Source organism: Danio rerio, chromosome 3 (genome assembly GCF_052040795.2).
Source record: "Danio rerio strain M-AB ecotype USA chromosome 3, GRCz13ab, whole genome shotgun sequence".
In the NCBI taxonomy this organism is placed as follows: domain Eukaryota; kingdom Metazoa; phylum Chordata; class Actinopteri; order Cypriniformes; family Danionidae; genus Danio; species Danio rerio.
Genome location: NC_141023.1, coordinates 56,019,980 through 56,039,243, shown reverse-complemented (window position 1 = coordinate 56,039,243; position 19,264 = coordinate 56,019,980). Strand labels below are relative to the sequence as shown.

The window sequence follows — 19,264 nt, the reverse complement described above, 5'->3', positions numbered from 1 at the left end:
GATGCTAGTAATGTTAAAACATGCTAACAACATGCTGCTAAAGTGCCAATGCAAACTATGAGTGCTAACCATGTGCTAAAACATGCTACAAACAAGATGTTAGTGTAAAATATGCAAAAAATGTTAACAAGGTACTAGCTATATGTAAAAACATGTTAGCAACAAGTTGTTAATGTGCCAACGCAAGCTAAAATGCTAACAATGTGCCAAAACATGACACTAACAAGTTACATGTGTGAAAAATGTTAAAATGATAACAATGCTAGCAATATGTTAGAAAATTCTAGCAACATGCTATTAATGTGGCAAATCAATCAAAAAATATGAACAATGTGCTAAAAATATGATACTAACAAGCTACCAGAGAAAAAAATGAAGAGATAGCAATGCTAGCAATATGTTAAAACATTCTAGCAACATGTTATTAATGTGTGTTAAACAATGTGCTAAAACACTCTATTAACATGCTACCTATATAAAACATACTACAATGAAAACAAGATGATAGAAATATGTTAAAACATGAAAGCAACATGTTGCTAAAGTGCCAATGCAAACTATGAATGCGAACTATAAGACACTCCACTAGCAAGTTACCAGAGTAAAACATGCTAATATGGTAACAAGATGCTAGCAATATATTAAAACATGCTACCAACATGTTATTAATGTGCCAATGCAAACTAAAAATGCTAACAATTTGCTAAAACACTCTATTAACATGCTATATAAAACATACTAAAATGATAACAAGATGCTAGTAATTTGTTAAAACATGATAGCAACATGCTGTTAAAGTGCCAATGCAAACTAAAAATGCTTACAATGTGCCAAAACCTGATACTTACATATACTAAAAATGTTAAAATGATAACGATGCTTGAAATATGTTAAACCATCCTAGCAACTTGCTGCTAATGTGCCATGCAAACTAAATTTACTAACAATTTGCCAAAACACTTTATTGACACGTTACAGTAGTCTTTTTTATATTATTCTCAATATTTTTTTTTATCATGGAACAGTTTTGGTACCTAATATTTTTATGAAAACTGAGATGAATAAAATGACTGAGGAACAGCATGTGTCCTCACCTCCTGTTTTGGGGAATGAACTCCTGAAAGATGTAGATCTGGGGAGGCTGGTCAGGCAGGCGTTTGCCCAGGATGTAGTGCAGGTAAGGTTCACCTGGCTCACAGGGTGCGCAGGTCAACTGCAGATTTTGGTAGGCCAGGGGAACCGGCTCAGTCTGCTGCCGCTGGAAATTGAACATTTTCATTGTCGCCTGGTGCAAAAACAAACCACAGACACTGGTTAGGACGACATGGGTTATTGCAAGTATAAAGATACAGTGTTCCCACTCTAAGCCACATTCACCTACATTTCCCTAAAGTAAAAAAATGACTAAAAGCCAGATTTTTTGCTTATAAAGAATAGATAAATAGGCAGCTATTGTGTTGAGCAGTTCCTCTAGATTTATGTGGTTCTGTAATCGCTAAATTGAATACTAGACACTCAATTTACAGAAGCTTGCAATTTTCTTTTAGTTGTCGCAGATTTCCCACAGATGTTGGCCAACAAGGATGCTGTTCATATGGCATTAAATTTGCCTTCTGCATAGTTTTTTAGATGAAATAACACAATATTTGCATGTAGTATGCGCCTGCACAGTGTGCGATAGCTTGAGTTGTCACAGACATCACATGACACGGCAATTTCCCTCATATGTGTGACCTGCTTGATATGCATCATGTGACATTTAGTCATTCGACTTACAAACAAAGAGGCATTCAGCAATTCAACACGAAGAGGCAATATCAACGCAATCTCATGGTAATTTGTAACTTTTTGATTTAGTGGCTAATTAATATTAATATATGAATTCGTACAATCTAATTTGTACAATTTAGTACGATTTGCTCATCACCAAATGACAGTTGGGACTAGGGGTGGGGTGCCACATCTCCTTTTAAAAATCGTACATTTTCAAACAACTGAACTCATACAAATTTGTGCGAATTAGCCACTAAACTGACAAAACGTAAAATACCTACGTTTCCTCGTGAGATCAGGCTGGTAATACACACAAGAAGTGCTAAATACACAAAGAAACTGTTAGTGCTAGAGAACTAAAGTGCTAGAGTAAGTAGTAAGGGAGTGTTTCTACAGTTGGTTTGTCAAGCCCACTCACCTGTGTGAGGCACAGTTTGAACTGTATAATATTTTGAGGTTGTAACATTTGAGGTTCACATTATTGCAACACACATTCAGCTGAAGCCTATTTAAACTAGGATAAGTGTGTTATTGTGATCATTAAACTTCAATATTTTGCATATATGCATCATTCCAGCAAAAGTATACATTCTCTTTCTCTCTCTCTTAAAGTAATTAAAAAAAAGAAAGAGACCAATGGTTCGAGGTCAAAATGAAGAATTAAAATGTGGAAATTTGTGTAAAGCAAAAAACAAAAATAAATAAATAAATGCCAAATGAAATGTAGAGCATGGGTCTCATACTTAGTTCTTGGAGAGCCGCAGCTCTGCACAGTTTAGCTCCAGCCCTAATCAAACACAGCTGATCCAAATAATCGCGGTGTTCTAAAGAGTCTTGAACACCTTGATTAGTTGCATCAGCTGCATTTGATTAGGGTTGGAGCAAAACTGTGCAGAGCTGCCGCCCTCCAGGAATTGAGTTTGAGACCCATGATGTAGAGAAAGCTCAATGCAAAATAAGCCATTCTTCTCCAAAAACTGTTTAAAAATAATAAAAAGCAACAGACAGGATTTACCAGATACAGCCTGGTGATTGGGAAAGTGGGAACGGAAGAAGATGGCAGTGTAAAATACCCTAACCATAACAACAAAACACATCAAAATAATTTTATAAACTTTAAATATGTAAAAATGCAGCATAGAAAAATTACATTGTAATAAATGCGAGGTGGGAAATGATGTTTTTTAAAGGTGAGCTGTCCCTTAAAAGTGCAAAGCAAGAAAATTGCATTGAAATAAATAGGAGGTGAAATTTAAAATGACAATTAAAACTCCCAGATATCCCATAACTTTGATTAAAGAAATTTCTTTAATAAATTCAACAATATTCCAGAAATTCTATGACCAATGGGAACTCTGAAGATGCGTACATTTTCTAATTGGTCACTACTCATATGTTGTTGCATTTTTGGGCTTGCTAGATTTATTCTTTAAATGGATGGTTAACTCAAACAAAATTAAATGCAATTACTATTTATTCGCTCTCAATTCCAAACATTTATTTACAGTTGCAATCAGCCCCCCTGAATTATTAGCCTCTCTGTTTATTTTTCCCCCAATTTCTGTTTCATGGAGAGATTTTTTCAACACATTTCTAAAAGTGATAGTTTTAATAACTCATTTCTAATAACTGATTTATTTTATCTTTGTCATGATGACAGTAAATAATATTTGACTAGATAATTTTCAAGAACACTTATACACAGCTTAAAGTGACATTTAAAGGCTTAACTGGGTTAATTAGGTTACCTAGGCAGGTTAGGGTAATTAGGCAAGTTATTGTATAATGATGGTTTATTCTATAGACTATTGAAAAAATAAAATAGCTTAAAGGGGCTAATAATTTTGATCTTTGAAAGTTTTTTAAAAATTCTAAACTGCTTTTATTGTAGCCAAAATAAAACAAATACGACTTTCTCCAGAATAAAATATATTATCAGACATACTGTAAACATTTCCTTGCTCATCATTTGAGAAATATTTAAAAAAGAAAAAAAAATCAAAGGGGGTTAAATAACTTCAACAGTAGAAGTGGAGAATATATTTTGAAGAATGTTGCAAAGTGGTAGCTACTGATATAATAGTAATTATAGTAATAGTAAGAAAATAATAACAACATTTTTATAAATGGTATGCTGTCCATTTAACAGTGCTAAACATAAAAGCCTATTGTTAATAGCATTTAGGTCTCTATACTGTGCATGATTTTCTGGCTCATTGCTGAAAACTTTTCAAAGGGGAACCCACCTCTTTCAGCACAGTGTCTCCTTGACAGATGAGCTTGCGTATGTGGACGATGATCTTGCGCTTCACTTTGTCCAGCTCTTTCTGATGGTTGTTTGCTTCACTCACACACTGTCTGTACTGCATCTCAGTTTCTGTAACCTACACAATCACAAATAAAGAGTTCGGATGAGAGCTGCCATCTGAAACTTATATGTAACTTGTATGATTATAACTATCCTAAATTACTGTTATTAATAATTTGTGTAACTTGTGGTAAGGACACTGTAAAATGAAGTAGATATTATGATTTCAGCTAAATATTTGTACACACTGTTTGTTTGCTTTACATTGAACTTTGAGTGGTTCTCGTGTTCAGAATTATGAATACAAATTATACAAATTATTAAAGTCGTCATCTTTTCTCTTCAAAGAGAAGATTATTTCTCTTAAAAAATGTATCGAAGTTTTATTTGAAGTTACTATTTCCTGCAAAAAAGTTCTGTCAAACTATTTTACTGATTAGACAACTAAAATATTTAAAAGCAAATAACTGCTTTGACACAATATCCTTTAAATACAATTAATATTATTTTGCAATATGTAATAATATATTTTTTTAACTAGTTTTTATTTAAATTAAAAAAAAATTCATTTGTTTGGTCTAGGCGACGCAGTGGCGCAGTAGGTAGTGCTGTCATCTCATAGCAAGAAGGTCGCTGGTTCGATCCTCAGCTCAGTTGGTGTTTCTGTGTGGAGTTTGAATGTTCTTTCTGCACTCGCGTGGGTTTCCTCTGGGTGCTCCGGTTTCCCCCACAGCCCAAAGACATGCAGTACAGGTGAATTAGGTAGGCTAAATTGTTTGTAGTGTATGAATGTGTGTGAATGTTTCCCAGAGAGGGGTTGCAGCTGGAAGAGCATCCGCTGTGTAAAAATGTGCTGGATAAGTTGGCGGTTCATTCCGCTGTGGTGAGCCTGGATTATCAAAGGGACTAAGCTGACAAGAAAATGAATAAATGAATGAATGTTTGGCCTTCATTAAATAGCTAAATAAAACGTTTGTGATCAAAAAGCTTATTAATTGAAACCATAGTGTTTTAGAAATCTTACCATTACAATTTTATACTTTTACAAACAATACAATTACATTTTCTGAGCAACTCTGAGCCATAATAAAAATTGTATGTTCATCAAATTCACATTATTTTATTATGTTCAGATTTTTTTTATTTAAATAAGTGATTATTTATTATTATTGATTAATTTATAATTTATAATTTATTATTATTGATTCATTCAAATATAGGATTATTGTTCCGATTTAAAAAAAAGAAATGTGTGAGTATTTCTTTTTAAAGTATATGATTTTTTTTTTTACAATTATTAAATATTATTATTCGCAGAGGTACATTTAACAAAAATAACAGGCCTTTTTCACAATTGTATTCATTTTGGATTTTAAATTATGAAACAAAATGCATCACAAAAAAAAAACAAACAACCTAAATTTGTCCTAATATAGCAGGTAAACTACCTTCCTCAGGTAACATCGAGATAGTGTTAAGCAAGGCAACTCTCAGATATGTAACACTGATAAAAAAATAACCGAAACAAGCAGTTATTAAACTGAAAAACTATTATGCTTTGTTCTCTTTTGTTGATGTGAAATTACAGAATGAGGAATGACCTTGGTCTGTGCATCATCTCTGGACTTCCTCCTCTTGTCCAGCGTCTTATAACCGCCAGTGTCCTCTTCAGCTTTGGCAGTCATGGCTTTGGCCTTCTCCAGCTCCTCACAGCGCTGCATATACTGCTGCCGGGCTCTCTTCAGCGCTGACACCGCATCATGCTAATACACAAATCCACATCAGTAACATACATCAGCAAAAACGGTCCCACTTTATATTAGATAGTCTTAACTAATATGTACTTAGACTGAAATGAATCATTTGTTAGAATGTAATAATATGTAAATACATGTTTTTTACACTGTATTTTGATTGAATGATTAAATACATGCATGTACATTACACTACCGGTCGAAAGTTTGGGGTCAGTAGTATTTTTAAATGTTTTAAAATGACCTTCTCCTGATCACCAAGGCTGCATTTATTTCATCAAAAATACAGTACCAATTGTAAAATTGTGAAATGTTATTGCATAAAATAACTGTTTAAAAGTATAGTTTATCATTTAATTTAATCATTTATTCCAGTGATTTTATTGATGAATTTTAAGCTTCATTACTCCAGTCTTCTGACTCACACAATCCCTCAGAAATCACTCAAATATTAATTATTATTATTATTATTATTATTATTATAAATGAGAATAAAAGCAATAATGACTGACGTAATAGACACAAACATTTTCATAAAAAACAAACAAGAAAAAAAAATTATCCCAAACTTTTGACCAGTAATGTACATTTGTAATTATTTTCTGTAATTACATTTATAACACTGTTGACCATCCCCAACTTAACCGAGCCTTAAAAAGCAATCCTGAACAGAAAGGATTCAACCTGGGATTTAAAATTGGAGATAGAGTCCACCTGACAAATATCTAACGGCAGTGAATTCCATAACTGTGGTGCTATGCAGCTAAAAGCCCTGCCACCAAATGATTTAATCTTAAAATTTGGAACTGAAAACAGTTTAGCCGTAGAAGATCTCAGTGAGTGCCGAAGAGTGTACCAGTGAAGAAAAACAGAGAGATAATCGGGTGACAGGTTGTGAAGTGCTTTGTAAGTTAATAAAAAGAATTTTATATTGTACACGATAAAGAACGGGAAGCCAATGCAAGTGAAAGAGAATTGGAGTTATGTGTTCAGAAGCAAGTGAGCGGGTGACTACCCTAGCTGCTGAGTTCTGGATTAACTGTAAGCTGTGAAGTTGGTTAAGAGGGATACCAGATAGGAGGGAACTGCGATAATAAATGCTTGATGTAACCAGAGCATGTACAAGTACTTTGTTGGGATAGTGAAGGGTGAAGTCTTGCAATGTTACGCAAGAGAAAAAAGGCAGATCTTGAAATATAACTAATATGTGAAGTAAACGAAAGCATACCATCTAGTATAACCCCAAGACTTTGAATATGAGTTGTAAAATTTACTGGAGAATTATTGATAGATAAAGGATTGAGCTTTGGAAAGAGCAGATTTAGAGGCAACCAGAAGAGCTTCAGATTTAGTGGCATTAAACTTTAAAAAGTTACTGGTCATCCACATATTAATATCTCATAGACATAAGAAGGTGCTTGCCCATCCAGTGCTTTAAAAAACAAGAAGTAAAATCTAAATTCTAAAATTAACGGGAAGCCATTAAAGGGATGCTAAAACTGGTGAAATATAAGCAGGTGTTTTGCTGCCTGTTGAAAGTCTTGCTGCCGCATTTAGAACCAACTACAACCGTGCCAATGAAGATTAAAGGAGACCAATATATGAGGAATTACAATAGTCTAGGTGAGATATGATAAAAGCATGGATGACTTTTTTCAGGAAAGCATAGATGTTGGTTCGATTGCCTAGTCCGAACCCAAGTTTGATTGTTCACCCGAGTTCAGAAAACATTGTTCACACACTAGCTAAATGTACTGAACTCTAAAGTCAAACATACCTGGATGCGGACCAAAAGTGCTAGTATGAAAGCACCCTAACTACTCTTACCAACTGAGCTCATTTGTTTTTCTAGACAATGCTCAGAATCAAAGAGAACTCCTAGATTTTTTTACTTGAGATTTAACACATACAATAAGACTTTCCAAGCTCCCAATATAAGACATTCTTTTTCTTATGGGGCCAAAACAATCACCTCAATTCTGTCATTATTAAGCTGTTAAGGAAAAACAAGCTCAATAATCTGCCAGTGGGGAGGCAAAATAAACTTATTTTAAACCGAGAATATTTTACTTACCCTACTGGCAGATTATTTGACTTGATTTAGGGAAACACTCACTTAATTTTGACCTATAATTTCTGAAAACGAACATATAGTTTTTACTTGACTGGAAAATGCTTCTTCATTAAAGAAGTTTTAAATATTTGTGTATATAAATCAAACAGATAAATATTTTTTGGCAGTGAACTGACCATCCTCTTCTGCTCCTTTGACCACTGCTCTTTGAATTCCCTCCTCCACTTGTCGATCTCGTTCCTCTTGGCTGACAGGGCCTTCGGGACACAAACACATCACACTTTACATTCATCAGATATAGTGTATTTGTTTGTAAAGATTGCTTAGATGTTGGATGGAGCACCTGGTAGCAGCGCTGTTGTATGTTTTCAGCGCTTTGTTTGGCTGATGCGCTGGTCTTGAGATCATGCTCCAGCGCCTGTGTGTAGATATTCTGTAGAGGCATCATATCCTGTCCAAATAGATCAATCAAGACAGTTATTTGACAGTTATACAGCATAAAACAAAACAACACTTAACATAAACATAACATGTTTGTTACATAACATGTAATCTTGCCACTATGATGGTCAATTATCCACCAGTTGAGCATTCTGAGAACGCGATATGGTTTAATGTGATTCTAAATTCACAAGGTGTGTGTTGTAATTATTTTATTATGTAATCTAACGAGTGCTATTGTCATGTTTATATGTGAGGAGCCTATTACAAGAGTGCTTCTCAGCATCTTGGAATAGCCTGATTTACAGTGAAATTATTCAATTATTCTTGTGGTTTTCCATCAAAAATGAATGCTCTGTGATTTAGCATTTGAAAGAAAAAGAAAATGGGAAAAATGTATAAAGTTTAGCATAGGGGTGTCCAAACTTGGTCCTGGAGGGCCGGTGTCCTGCATATTTTAGTTCCAACCCCAATTAAACACACATGAACCAGCTAATCAAGCTCTTTCTACGTATACTAGAAGCTTCCAGGGAGGTGTGTTGAAGGAAGTTGGAGCTAAACTATGCAGGTAACCGACCCTCCAGGACCAAGTTTGGACAGCCCTGGTTTAGTAGGTTTGCTGGTGTTTTATGAAATAGTAACCAGCAAATATATGAATAAACATGCGTTTCTGTCATAAGTCTATGTTACATGTTGTGTCTGTATTGTCCTCATTCAACGCGTCTATGTTTATCTTGTATCTGAGCACATGGCTTGTTCCTCCCTCCTTGTTTCCAGCTGCCACACCCACTTGTTTAGCCCTCATTTCGTCCTCGTTAGTCTCAGAGTTTACACTTGGTCGCTTCTTTCTTTCCAGCCTTTATAATGTGCTCTCCTCCCTCATGTCTTTGTTGGTTCATTGTTACTTGTAGCATCTTGTGTTACCTGTTACTGCTTGACCGTGCTCGTTTCTCTATGCTGTTTGTGAGATCGAGTTGTCTTTGTCTAATGTTTGTTTGTGTTTTTCAGTAGGCCTTCAGAGTCATCCCCATCTGGTTTATCCTTTTTTAGTTTGTTTGTTTGAGTTCTTCTATTTATTTTATTTGTTCTAGTAATAGCTTTGTGTTTATTTCCCTTTTATTGGATTTATTTCCCATTTTATTTCAGTAGTTAAGTCCTATTTTTTTCTCTCTACTTTCATTTTATAATTAATTTTCCTTTATTATTTTCTTAATTTACTTTCCCTTTGTCTTGTGTCTGTGTGTGTGAGAGAGAGAATCTTGTTTTGATCCAGCCCTGGCGGCTGGCGTTCTGTCAGGCTACCACTGGTGAGACCACTACTTTTCAGGGGTGCCTCATTTAAAGGCTTCACCACCTCCTGCCTGTTCTGAGCATCCTGGCTCAGGTTTCTGTTCCCTAAGCAATCTGTGGCCACTGATTCCTCCATCAAGGACTCGCCAGCACATCTACCTTTGTCTGTCTACTCCATCCAAGATTCCCCAGCACTACCCTATTCATCACCGTTGGACTGTGTGTCACCTTACCCCTACCTCATATCACATTATTGTCAATAAACACCCACTGCACTCATTCTGCATTTGGGTCCTCCTTACTCTAACTGTGATAGTTTCCTTATTCTTTACAGTTTTTTTTATTTGCGATAATGCACAAATTTCAGACTTAAAGTTTTTTTTTAATATATTTTTTTAATTTTTTAATACGAAGCTCAGGTATCTCAGAATGCATTGCAGCTAAACCAGCAAACGCTAATAGTGTAGGAGAAAACCGGCACGGTTTTTAAAATACTCCTTTACCGTGTCACAAAATTAAGTTTTAACAGATTTTCAGGTGAGAATGTAGTTGTTTTAAACTCGAATCTGCAGTTTATTCACAAATATAACGCGACTTTGACAATGTGCCTCAGCTTATTTGGACCCCATGGTCATCACCTCCCACGCCGAGAGCAGTTTTATTTCGGCCAGTCCATGTCGGATGCTGGATCTCATCACTCCATTGTAGTTAAAACATTATATTTAATTCATTCTGTGCATATTTATCAAACAGTTTTTGATCTTTTAAATCTATTATTTGATCTCAGGTGTATTATTTTTTCAGTATTATTTTGTTACGTTTTATAATTGTCTATAATTATGTAACCATGTTGTACGCTGTTTGTATTTGTTTACCAAATTGTTTGACGTAATATTTATTTCTTATTGTGTATATATATATATTACTTGTATAATTACCATTGTAGTTTGTTAAATATGATAATCAGAGACACGTGTCTGTGTATAATAGCTCATTTTACTTCAAATTTGCATGAATTTATGTGTAGGCTACATTTTCCTAAATCAAAAATGTAAATTCGTAATATTAATATAATATTTATTACAGGGTCTTGCTTTATATAGTTAAATCATTTTTTTGTTAATGTACAGTGAAACAGATGAATCCATGGTGAGGTAAGTTAGAGCATAAAGTACGCTGCCATTCCATTTGAAGAAGTACTACCCGGCAGTTCGTTCTTCCAAGTCTGAACTTGGCAAGTCTAAACTTCCAAGGATGCAAATCCAACTTTGCGTACTTGATATTGAGAAACAGCCTAGAATACACAAGACGTGTCATATATTTAGTTTTGAATGGGGAAAAGTGTAACAGTCAATATGGGAAATGAAGCCCCACCTTCTGTACAGGTGCCAATCATCAATCGCTATTGACTGATGATTCTCTAGCTGTGTCTCATTTCAGAGACTGCATTCTCCGAAGGATGCAGACTTTAAAGGTGAGTGCTTTGAAATCCACAACTGAACTGAGCATTTTGAAATGAGTTGATCTAGCCTGCAGAGTCCGGATCTCATCACCAGGCAACCTTAACAGCTGCTGTTAATAAGCACTTATGAAATTTGTAATTACTTTTTTTCAAAGTGATTATAAAACTTATTTTTAGCGATCTGAAGGCAAAAAAGGTATACAGAAGCTGGAAATATGTCTATTTTGATCCATACATGTACGCATTAAAATGTAAACTGTCAATAAAATCTCTCTTAAGTAGGATATGTCATAATCTTTTTGTTTTTTTAACGTGTTTAGATCTCCAAGTAAAATAAACTTCATTCATACATTTAATCTGGAGTTTTTTTTTAAAAACATCCTGCCACTATCAGTGCGCAATGAATCTTGGGACGTTCGAGGCCGCAAAGGATCACCGGTTGTGTCCTTCATTACCTTTTGAATTCTTTTTAAACGAGAAAGCCTTCGGCGTGCCGCAATGACGCAGCGCACTTCGAATGCATCCTTCAGAGGGTGCAGCCTCTAAATTGAGACACAGCTTCTGGGAGAGGGGCTTGAACCAGAAGTGAGTGTCTACAGATTTTGTGTGATTCAAACATTTAGAAATGAAACAAAAGAGAAAGATGTTGTTTCATTTTATTGGTGATTCCTAAGATGCAATTTGATCGTAAGCTTGGCAAGCAATTTTGAAGAATTTGATGATTCCCCATTCAAATAGAATGTCCGAGCATAATGCTCAAGTGACGTTACAGTCAATAAAACTGTTGTCATGCCAACTTTCGCAATGGTTCCCCCACCTCCGAGCTCTTCTGTTTGGTTCACTGCTTTTGGGCCTGACAGTAATGAGCTGCACTGCATGTAAAAGTTGAAGATCTTTCTACTTTACACTACATCCAAAAAAAAAAAAACCACCCCATAGTGCTCACAGGTGCAACACTTCAAAAGACATGAGATGTGAGACTTATGTGTTTACATTGAAAAACAATAGAAAAGTAGCACATTGGAGAGGAAAAACTGCATAAACGGCCCCAAAGGTATTTTTGAAACTTTGTTTTTCAAAAATTTGCCTTTTCCAAACACCATTGTAATCTAAATGATCAGCCAAAATGTAACGTTTATTTTATTTTCAGTTTAAAACAGTGTCTTAAATATTGATGTGTGGAGAAATGAATACACTAGTTAGGATATAACAACTGTTTTACACACACACGCACACACACACACACACAAACACACACACGCATTTTACCTGTTGAGCAACACATGACTTGGCTGCATCTGCCGCTCTCATAATACTTTTTGCAAACTCTTGCTCTGTAAACAAACAAAAGAATTGTTGTCAAATAAGACTCAGCACCACAATAGTGTCTGATATGTAGGGCCAAACAGAATCTGCAGATATGTTTTGCTATTTCTGCATAGAATTTGCAAAAACTCTGCAGATATATGCAGAATTATTTTGGGACTAGAAACTTAACACTATGCAAATCCAATCAGATCCCCTTATTTGAAAAACACAGCAAGTCTCTTATATAATATCTCTACTAAAAGACAGAACATATGACTTTACAAACTGTATTGTAAAGAAATGATTTGAACATTTTTATATTAGTCAATAATATTACTGAAATGAATTAAAAAGTTGAATAAATATACATTTACTCACATTTACACAAGTAAATAAATAGACTCAATGATGGGCTAAAAATCTGTGGATTTCTGCATGTGAAGATTCTGTGTTGGCCTACTGATATTTCACATTCTGAACACATGTAGCCAAATACTAAATGGAAAAAAACACCATTGACCAACAGTTATAAAATTATTTACATCTGTGTTGGTGGACTGAAATCAGAGTGCCGCAAAATATCAATACTAGAATGATCAAACATGCGGTGACATAACTATCGGGCCAGAAGCCATTAGCATCACTGCTCAATGGAAAATAGATATTCACTATAAGTGATTCCAGGAATGCTGCCCAGATTATATATTACAGTGGTCACGTACTGCATTTTTTCTCTGTACGTTCATTAATATTGATGCCTGCTCTTGGCTTGGATTCATAGTCAATTTTCTATTATTGCTCTGTTCATGTATTATACTTTAGTTTCTAGCAAAATATGCATTTCAGCACTGTTTATAAAGGTTATAATGGCTTGCTTGTTGACACTAAACTTGAAGCTGCATCCTTAAGCAATTTGAATTAAATCAGACATTTGCTGTGTCTTCTGAGAAACGAAGACACTTAAATGTATTGAGAGTACACTTGTAAAATGCTTTAAATCATGAAAGTATATATAATGTTTTTAGAAAACTGTACTTGCAGACAATAACAATTATTGTATTTATTATTTTATTAAGTTATACAGTTGAAGCAGAATTTTAGCCTCCCTTGATTTTTAAAAAATATTTCCCTAATGAAGTTTCACAGTATGTCTGATAATATTTTTTCTTTTCTTTCTCATTTGTTTTATTTAGGCTAGAATAAAAGCAGTTTTTAATTTTTGAAAACTATTTTAATGTCAGTCTTATTAGCCCCTTTAAGCTATGATTGTTTTCAATAGTCTACAGAACAAAACATCATTATGTAATAACTTGCCTAATGACCTTAACCTGCCCAGTTAAACTAATGAACCTAGTCAAGCCTTTAAACGTCACGTTAAGTTGTATAGAAGTGTCTTGACAAATATCTAATCAAATATTATTTACTGTCATCATCAACTATAAAATAAATCAGTTATTATAGATGAGTTATTAAAGCTATTATGTTCAGAAATGTGTTGAAAAAAATAAATGGGGGGGAGGGGGGTAATAATTCAGGGGGCTAATAGACTTTAACTGTAAATAAAATATAACTTAACTTAACTTTCATGATTTTTTCTTAACATATATACACGTAAAAGTGCACTTTATAATAATGTCAAATTAATAGTATTGGTCACACTTTATTTTGATGCTCTGTTTGTTGACTAAGTTACATTGCATCTACATGCCAACTATTTCTCATTAGATTATAAGTAGACTGTTAGGTTAGGGTTAGTGTAAGTTGACATGTACTTGCTTGTTTCTTATAGTCAGATAAATATCTGTTGAAGGAGCAGTATCAGCAGATATTAAGCAGAGTAGACAGTCTTGATTTGAATTGATGTAAACTATATTTTAAATAAACAGTTTTATGATCTTTTTACTTGTTATAAACAAAAATATGATCTGCTGACTAACATACATGTGAAATACTTGAATTTAATTTGAAAATAATTAAATAATTCAATATTACATTATCCAAACTCTAAGAAATAAGCGTGAGCTTTCACTGGGGTGGTACCTTTTCAAAAGGTACAAATGTGTACCAGAAAGATCCATATTAATTCCCTCAAGGGTATATATTAGTACCTAAAAAGTACAAACGTGTTCTTTTTACCACTATTAGTAACTAACATATACATTTGAGGTACCGACATACACCCTTTAAAGTACAAATGTGTACCTTTTCAAAAGGTACCACCCCAGTGACAGCTCCTGTACCTTTATTTCTAAGAGTGTAGCACATACAGTCAATATGCAAACATAATACATGTACGTGTATAGGAAAACAACCCATACTGTATGTACAAATTTATTAATGTTAGCTTTATATGTATAGAAGTAAAACCTACATACTGACATAAATCAAGCTCATTAATACTTTATATTAACATCCATTATTATATATGTAGATTCTGTATGCATGTACTGGTATTAATGTGTACTATGCAAACTTTAATTACACATATAAACTTAGAATATTGTTTAAATAGACATATTGTAGTAGATTCTTAGATAGAATATGAAGAGACGCAGTGGCGCAGTAGGTAGTGCTGTCGCCTCACAGCAAGAAGGTCGCTGGTTCGAACCTTGGCTGGGTCAGTTGTCGTTTCTTTGTGGAGTTTGCATGTTCTCCCTGCGTTTGAGTGGGTTTCCTCCGGGTGCTCCGGTTTCCCCCACAGTCCAAAGACATGTGGTACAGGTGAATTACAGGCTAAATTGTCCGTAGTGTATGAGTGTGTATGGATGTTTCCCAGAGATGGGTTGCAGCTGGAAGGACATCCACTGCGTGAAACATGTGCTGGATGAGTAGGCGGTTCATTCCGATGTGGCGATCCCGGATTAATAAAGGGACTCAGCCGACAAAAAAAGGAAAGAAATGATATGAAGAGTTCAGATGCAAAAACCTCTAAAAGCCATTTGAAATTTCTCTTCAAAATGAGCATTTTTATCAGGCTCCTGTCTGTAGGTTCAGTAATTTCAAGTTTATGGCAAAGAATGCACTTTTAGGGGCCCTTAAAATGAAATAACTCAACATAAACATAGGAGTCTGAGAAAAATGCTCATTTCAAATGGAAATTCCAGCAGAAACTTAGAGGTTTTGCATCTGAACTCTTCAAATGTAAAAATATAATTGGGATAAATGTATAGATTATATAAATCTAACATCCAAAAAAACTTGGTGGGCATATACATTAAAGACATAATCAACTATCTTATATACATCAACTGCTAAATTAAAACATACTATTTAATACTAAATTTTTTACATATCTTTAAACACGTTATATACATTTACCTGCTGAGATCTTTTTGAAATAGATATAAATTGCATACACATATATATTTTTAACATATTACTAACGTAAATGGCCTTATCAAATATAAAAAACGGCATATTTGCATGCATTTCACTTATCATGGCATACAGTGATTTTATATGTGAATTTCAATAGAAAATAGATTCAAATATAATTTTAAATACTATAAATCCTTGTCAGAGCATTCTGCAGTACAATTTAAACAGTCCAGTGATGACGGAATAATGAAATTACACAAATGTGTAATTAGTTATTTGCAAAAATCAATATAAATTAAATGCAATTTCATTTAGTTGCGATGTAACATTATATTTTATTGGATACAAGTTTGTATATTATATTATATTATATTATATTATATTATATTATATTATATTATATTATATTGTATTATATTATATTATATTATATTATATTATATTATATTATATTGTATTATATCATATTATATCACATTATATTTTATTATATTATATTTTATCATATTATATTATATTATATTATATTATATTATATTGTATTATATTATATTATATTGTATTATATTATATTATATTGTATTATATTATATTATATTATATTATATTATATTATATTATATTATATTGTATTATATTATATTATATTATATTATATTTTATCATATTATATTTTATCATATTATATTATATTATATTGTATTTTATTATATTATATTATATTATATTATATTATATTATATTATATTATATTATATTATATTATATTATATTATATTATATTATATCACATTATATTTTATTATATTATACTATATTGTATTTTATTATATTATATTATATTATATTATATTATATTATTTTATATTATATGTACAAGTATATTGTTGTAAAAACACATTATTTCCTTAAGGGGATAGTTCCACCCATAAGTATGGGTTGATAAGTGGGATTTAAAACTTAAATTTCTATTGAAATCCATAGTTTAGAAATAAAAAAATACTAAGGAAATCAAATAGTTTTTTCCCAAAAATTCTTCAGTACATCTTTCTCTGTGTCCAACAGAAGAAAGAAACTCAAAAACATTTGGAAAAATAAAGAATTGTCAAGAATTTGGTAAAACAATGCCTTTAAACAGTTTTTTTTTAAGTATACAGAAAACTGTCCACCAGAGGGCGTTGCTGGAGGGACGTAATGTTAAAGGTTACTTCATCCTATTACAGGTGTCATTCACAAGTCATATTCTCTCCAAGATCTAAATTTAGACTGTTATGCTGTTTCCAAGAAGAGGACCTTCGACTTCCCTTCCAGGCAGAAGTGATCTATGATTACAGCTTAACAAATCCAGCCTAATACAATGTGTCGGAACATTAAACACATCTAATTTCTGACAGTAAAAGTGTGTGATCTTACACAGAAATTAGAAGCACTCACCTAGGCTGATTCTCTTGTCCATCCAGGTGAGCAGGTCTTTGGCGTAGCGGCACCACATTTTGGCGTACTGCAGGGCAAGCTCCACGCCATCCTCGCAGTGGCAGAGGCTCAGGTCAGCATCCTGGGCTGAAAACGAACACATCAGCATCAACAGATCGTGTGTGCGCAAACTGGACCCGCTCGGGGCGGACTGAAACTTGTCCTCAACCAGCTTCACTGATCCTGATGGCTGTCAATCACAGCCTTCCCAATCACTCAGGATGAATAAAACTCTTCAAGCGTTGGAAAGTGCAACATATTTCCATCAAAACACAAAAATAAAAGTGATTAAATAATGCAGAAAGGCTCCATTCTTCAAATAAACACCATCTATAACAGTCAAAGAAACACTCTGTCTTTCCAAAACAATATTCCAGATTGAGAACTCAAATATCCATGCAAAAAAAGTCTGAATAGCGCCCTGGTCTTGCTCAGTTGTGTCTATCAGGCTTTGGGACTCAATGGCGAGTATGTGTGAGGATTTGATGCACCCTCCCTCTGTCTGCTGTCTCCTCCCTGTCCATCAAATGCTAAAAATCCGATCTGATTAAGAATAAACGTGTAGTTTTCCCATCATTTCTCTATATTATTTGTGCTGGAGTGTCTATATCCTGCTCCATTGGCTTGTTTTGTCTTGTTAAAGCATGTGTGGTTGTTTGTGTGGTTTTGGCTCAGCGGGGAGGGGATTTAATCCTGGACGGTGGCAGATTGTATTGATGGTCTGTGTATTAGGGTGGAGTTGACTTCCTGATATGACGGTATAGATTGTTCATCATTACCATGCACTTTTTTTAAACACGATGCCTCCAAAGGTTATATCACATGTAAAATAATTATACATGAATATCAGTTATATGACGTTGATTGCTTTTTCTTGGTAATACCAGTGTTGATTTGTACATTTTCTTGATATTCTGTTTAAATACACTGTAAAAAAAATTTAACAAATTCCTTAATGTTGTCCAAACACCAATAGATTGTACTTCGATATATAAAACTTAATGGTTTTTGCAAATTGAAGTGGATTGAGGGATTGAGCATAAAACAATTAAGTTGTCCCCCTAAAAAACTCAAGAATTGTATTGATTCAGCTCATTTTAAATAAGTAGTTTGAACAACCAGCAAATATTATTTTGACTTCATGTGGTCACACATCATTACCGTGATGTTGAAAAATCTTCAATAAACCAATTTTCTTGTAATCTTAAATTTTTAACCTTTATTTTATAGGACAGACCACTATAAAAATGCTGGGTTCCACACGATCAACATGAAGGAATTAAGTTAGTTATTAGTTTGTACAGATTGAAGTGGATTGAATGTAAAACAATTAAGTTATCTGAAAAAAACCCTTAAGAATTGTGTTGTTTCAGCATATTTTAAATAAGTGGTTTGAATGAACCGCAAAAATAACTTTTTTGATAGTATTGACCTTATTCTTCAATGCGGTAGTACGCTCGTTTTTGAGATTGTTTTAGAATTTCTGATTCAGTTGCCTATGGGAGAAATGACTAAGAATAATAAACAACAGAAATGGTCAAACTACTATACAGACAAAATATTATATTTTTATAATATAATAAAAAATGATCAGTTTGCAACATCAAGCAACAAGCTGTTTTCAACGTCTAAAATTGAATGGAAGCAAATGAGACCGAAAGTCTCGAGGCAAAAAGATTCAAATGGCTGCGCCCGCTCATACATGGGGAACAAGGTGAATAGAGGTGACAGGAAAGCATGGGGAGCAGATAGAGGGGAGAATCTCGATAAAGGATCTCGAGCTGGGAATCGAACTCGGGTCACCGAGAGCATCTCAGTGCTGTATGATGAAGCGCTAATCACAAATTTTTATAAAAGATGCAAAAGCTCTGTCTTTTGTAAGCTATTATGAATCTGTTTTTGGTGTCTAGTGAATGTCTTCCATTTGTATTTATTTTTTTTAGTTCAATTATCTTTGGAATTTTTGTTTGTTGCCTGTTTTTGCTGTATTTCGTCACCTTAGAATTATAAGGTTCTATCTGTCATTTTTGTCAAAATTGAGTTATTGACACATTCTTATTAAA

General features: G+C 33.7%; 1 protein-coding gene across 3 annotated transcripts in view; it reads right to left on the bottom strand.

Moving 5' to 3' along the window:
• The window catches only part of gmip (GEM interacting protein), a 65,493-nt gene that overhangs the window by 21,283 nt on the left and 24,946 nt on the right, over positions 1-19,264 (bottom strand). For all 3 annotated transcript variants that reach the window (XR_015481290.1, XM_087245187.1, XM_087245188.1), the window contains exons 5-11: positions 17,163-17,288; positions 12,372-12,436; positions 8,253-8,360; positions 8,086-8,166; positions 5,683-5,844; positions 4,020-4,157; positions 1,095-1,285 (exon numbers count right to left, since the gene is read on the bottom strand). Coding sequence is in view for 2 of the 3 variants with exons in the window: in XM_087245187.1 (XP_087101313.1) it covers positions 1,095-1,285; positions 4,020-4,157; positions 5,683-5,844; positions 8,086-8,166; positions 8,253-8,360; positions 12,372-12,436; positions 17,163-17,288 (871 nt within the window). In the remaining variant the exon portion in view is untranslated. The remainder of the gene's footprint in view (positions 1-1,094; positions 1,286-4,019; positions 4,158-5,682; positions 5,845-8,085; positions 8,167-8,252; positions 8,361-12,371; positions 12,437-17,162; positions 17,289-19,264) is intronic.